Here is a 4385-nt window from a genome sequence, read left to right as displayed (position 1 = left end):
CCCCCCCCCCCGCAGGTATCTCACCAGGCTTGACATCTTTTCTCTCCAGTATGGCGCTGCTGCTGCTGCTGCAGATGGAGCTGGATCGCCCGGCAGATGACAGGCGCTCCCGTGGTAACGTGGTGCTGCCTGGACCCCCAATCGCTGCCCTACCGCCTGTGCTCCCTCCACCGTACGCCCTCCTGGAGGGAGACGAGGGCATGGAGCGGACCATGGGTGGGGACATGGAGCCCTGCAGGCTGTGCAAGGTGCCGCGGCTGGACGACGACAGGGCGTGGACTGGACTGTGACTGCCGTATAAAACCTCTTTGGAGATCTGCAAAAAAAAGAAATAAAAAGAAAAGCTACACTCTAATGGGATATCATTGCTCAGACTTGTGAATTAAAGTACTAATTTAAAGAGTTAATTTCCTCTTAACAAATGTCACCCACCCAGAAACTGAATACAGAAAAGCCTTACATGTACTGTTTAACCTTTAATTGTCTCGACATCCTGAATTAACTATTTTACATGTTTGGAAATACTGTATAGTTTATCAATAGGATGAAAATTTTGCAGTATAGACATGCCAAACATATGTTTTGAAAATTTGTTCGGTGTTCAATCAGTTGACATAATATTGGCTGAAAGAATGCTCAATTGCATAGATATTAAGAAAGGAGTAAATTAATGCAAAAATGCCCCAAGAAATCTCGGAATTCCCCTAAAAACATGATCAAGGGGGCAGAAATTGCCCTTAAGATTTGGAAAAAATATATGTACTGTCTATATCTACCAATGTAGGCGAATATCTTTCTCATGTTTTTTTTTTAAATTCCCCCACTGAATGAAGGCTACATGAATAGTAGTGATTCATTTAATGTTCAGAAAAGGTTTGCTCAGACAAACATTACCACTTTTAATGTTTTATATCATTTAGTTTCATTAACTTTAGTTCATATTATTTCTGTAGTGATGTAGGCTTAAGTTTGATATTTCCATATTTATTTTTTTAACATATTTTTTTGTATTGGTATTTGTGATAATAGTTGATACTTTAAAACATTAAAAATCAGATGAAATGTAGCCAGAAATACACATTCCATGCACATATTGTTCAGACTCGCAAAAGAACATCCTCAAAAGATTAAAAGACTTGTAATAAAACATCTTAATCTGGCAGATATAACATGAAAAAAGCAACTTGCAAATCTATGCCAGGTGGGCGGGGGGAGGGGAGGGGGTCTTTAAATGAGACGTCTACCAGGTGTGCATGAGATGAGGTAAAAACAGGCAACAGCAAAGGCTGAACGCTCCCAGAGACCAAAACAAACCCAGTGCATGAAAAACTGCTTTTACAGAGAAGCCCTGCTTAGGTGTGCAGGTGTACAGGTGTGTGTGTGTGTGTGTGTGTGTGTGTGTGTGTGTGTGTGTGTGTGTGTGTGTGTGTGTGTTTGTATGAAAGCCGCACAGCGTGGGAAGAATTCAAAGTGTCGACATGCTCCCATGAAGCCAGTGTATCAACATGTGTGAAAGGGGTTGAATTAATGCACAAGGCGTCAGACCAACTGATTCCTCTGCTCTGGGCTCTGACCGCCGGGCTGATCCAGGAACAGCCAGTGCATACTGCTGCTGCTGCAGCTGCTGTGTAAACCTCGCAACTCTGACCTAAAATATTCTCTCTGCTTGTTTCCTTCCACTTCATCCATTCATTATCAGTACCTGGTTGTGACAGGGCAAATATTAGTACACACATGCATATAATGAACCCCGGGGTCTCTATGCACTGCAGAGGTCAATGTGTGATAATTCCAAGTTGTTGTACAACCATCTCTTTCAGTTTGGGATTTCCTTCCTTTTCTATAATAACCTTTTTTCAGTTCCCAGTAAACAGGCCTGGACTTGTTTCATTTCAAGTGTCTGGGTGGTCCCACTAAGTCCCCCGTTTTACATATCAGGTTCTGCCATCATGGAGGTCTGTCAAACATTTAACTGAATCCAGTAGTAGGTTGTAAAACTCTACCAAAGTTTTATTTGAAAATCTATTCGATTTTTTGGGATTCATGCACAAGGCATCCACTTAGTTTCCATTGATTTTTTGAGGGTGTAAGGTGCTGACGGCCTTCCCCCTGGCTTACAAGGCAGGCGGTGATGTTCTTGTCTCTGTCCTGCATCACCTGGTTGTGACATGCTGGAACAGTGGATATCTCCCAGATGTCCTCAGAGATGGCAACATCATCAACATCTATAAAAGAAAGTGGGACCGTGCAGACTTTATGGTGTTCTGTGTCCGTCAACTACAGGAAAAGTGTCTTGAACAACATAAACCGCTGTTCTTGGTGTTGGTAGACTTGACCAAGGCCTTAGACTACGTAAGTCAATCTGGACTCTTCTTCATCCTGAAAAGAGTTGGCTGCTCAGCTAAGTTACTGAAGGTGATCACTGAGTGCCATAACGGCATGAAGGCAACTGCACAGTATGAAGGTTCTGACGAGTTCCAGATAACGTGTAGGGTAAAGCAGGGATGTGTCCTTGGTCCTACCCTCTACGGAATAATCTTCTCTGCCCTACTACGCCGTCTCTTCCCTGGTGACCCTGGTATCTTTCTACACACCCACAGCTCAGGAAAACTGTTCAATCTGGCCAGACTGTGGGCGAAGACACCACGTTCTGATACGTGAGCTGCTTTATGCTGAAGATGCTGCCTTGGTCGCCCACTCAGAGGAAAATCTACAACTGCTCTGCTCATCCTTCGCCTCCGCATGTCTAGGTGTCAGATTAGTCTTAAAAAGACAGTTGTCTTTGCCCAACCTGCAGTTGTGAATCCTGCTGCATCCATTGACAATACATTTCTATCTGTGGTGGACAAATTCACCTACCTGGGGTCCACAGTCTCAAACACTAATAACCTTGACGCAGAGCTTGACATGCACATTGGGAAGGCATCATCAATGCTTGGCAAATTGAGCAAGCGTGTTGGGCACAACAAGAACCTCTCCTTGATCCTCAAAGTCTGTGTATGCCATACACGTGTACTTAGCACCTTACTATATGTATATTAGACATGGACAACATACCGCAGACACAAACATCGCCTTAACGCCTACCATTTTCACTGCCTTCATTCCATACTGGGTGTAAGCTGGATGGACCATCCATCGTGAACGCCACCTCCAATGGGCTGGGCTTGTTTAGGGAATGAATGACACTCTAAAAATTAAATCTAAAAAATGTAAAATCTTATTATATGGCAAGCTGGCAAATGCCTCTCGCAAACATGGTGGCCCCCGCCTACGTTTTAAAGACGTCATCAAGAGGGATCTTAAGGTCTTCTCTATCAACCTCAGAACATACAGAAACAGAATATAGAGCCATTTGAGGCAGAATTGTGATTTTGGGCTATTTGTATAAAATTGACTTGAGTAGGTGCAGATGAATGAAACCATCACTTTATGACATTTTTGTTGCTCATTCTGAATAAACACTGTTAGCGATTGTACACTGCATTGAAGCAATCTTTGTCAGGAAATCAAATCAAGATATTTAAGTGAGAGAGTGAACAACATTCTATATTATAATGTAATGTATGGTGCACTGCCACTTCAGCTTGGGGGTTTTCTGAAGCCCTGGTCGTGTGGACTTTTGCCTCCAACAATTTCTTTGTCTGTCCTTTTCTTGTGTTCCAGCCATTAATCATGTTAACAATCATGTCTTTTCCTGTGCTACTGTACACAAAGCAACATCACTGCTCATATGTGACTCAAAATGATAGAACCTAATCTTACATGGCACTCACTCTGTCCCATTTAAATCAAGTGTAACGTGCAGTATGCTCTGCAGCTCTACTCTGAAAAATCCACAAAAAGGAAGAATTTCAATGTGAGTTAGAGCATGGTAAGTGTTTAAGTGCATTTGGCAGAATCGTAGAGCCTGCTTGTGTTAATTACTATATTAAAAATAAATAAGTAGTTTGTTGATACAACAGGTAATAGGCAGATAATTGCATACCGTGATTAAACATTTCCGTCATTTGTTGTGTCACAACACACATGGAATCCAAACCCGGAGCATAAAAGCATGGTTAGGGGCGTGCATTACAGGGAGTTCTCCTCGGTCAACAAACCGATGGGCAGGTATATACAAATATGTCAGCTGGCACGTAACAATGTGGCTCTTCCTTCACCATAGCTGACAGTGAGGTAAACACCATTAGAGATAAAAAAGCATGTATGTGAAATCATTACCTATTTGCTACATATTGGCAATTTTCACTTTCATTCTAAGTGTCTTTATTCCAAGTGTGACGTTTGTGCACGAGATATACACCCACCGGCCACTTTATTAGGTACCCCAAGCTAGTAACGGGTTGGACCCCCTTTTGCCTTCAGAACTGCCTCAATTCTTC

General features: G+C 42.6%; 1 protein-coding gene across 6 annotated transcripts in view; it reads right to left on the bottom strand.

Moving 5' to 3' along the window:
• LOC117954580 (sickle tail protein homolog) overlaps positions 1-4385 on the bottom strand; it is a 77080-nt gene that overhangs the window by 34099 nt on the left and 38596 nt on the right. For all 6 annotated transcript variants that reach the window (XM_034888487.1, XM_034888485.1, XM_034888486.1 and 3 more), the window contains one exon: positions 25-316. In XM_034888487.1, the coding sequence (XP_034744378.1) occupies positions 25-316 (292 nt within the window). The remainder of the gene's footprint in view (positions 1-24; positions 317-4385) is intronic.

This window comes from Etheostoma cragini, chromosome 12, assembly GCF_013103735.1.
Source record: "Etheostoma cragini isolate CJK2018 chromosome 12, CSU_Ecrag_1.0, whole genome shotgun sequence".
In the NCBI taxonomy this organism is placed as follows: domain Eukaryota; kingdom Metazoa; phylum Chordata; class Actinopteri; order Perciformes; family Percidae; genus Etheostoma; species Etheostoma cragini.
The sequence above is the reverse complement of the archived record's forward strand: the minus strand, read 5'-3'. Positions and strand labels throughout refer to the sequence as shown.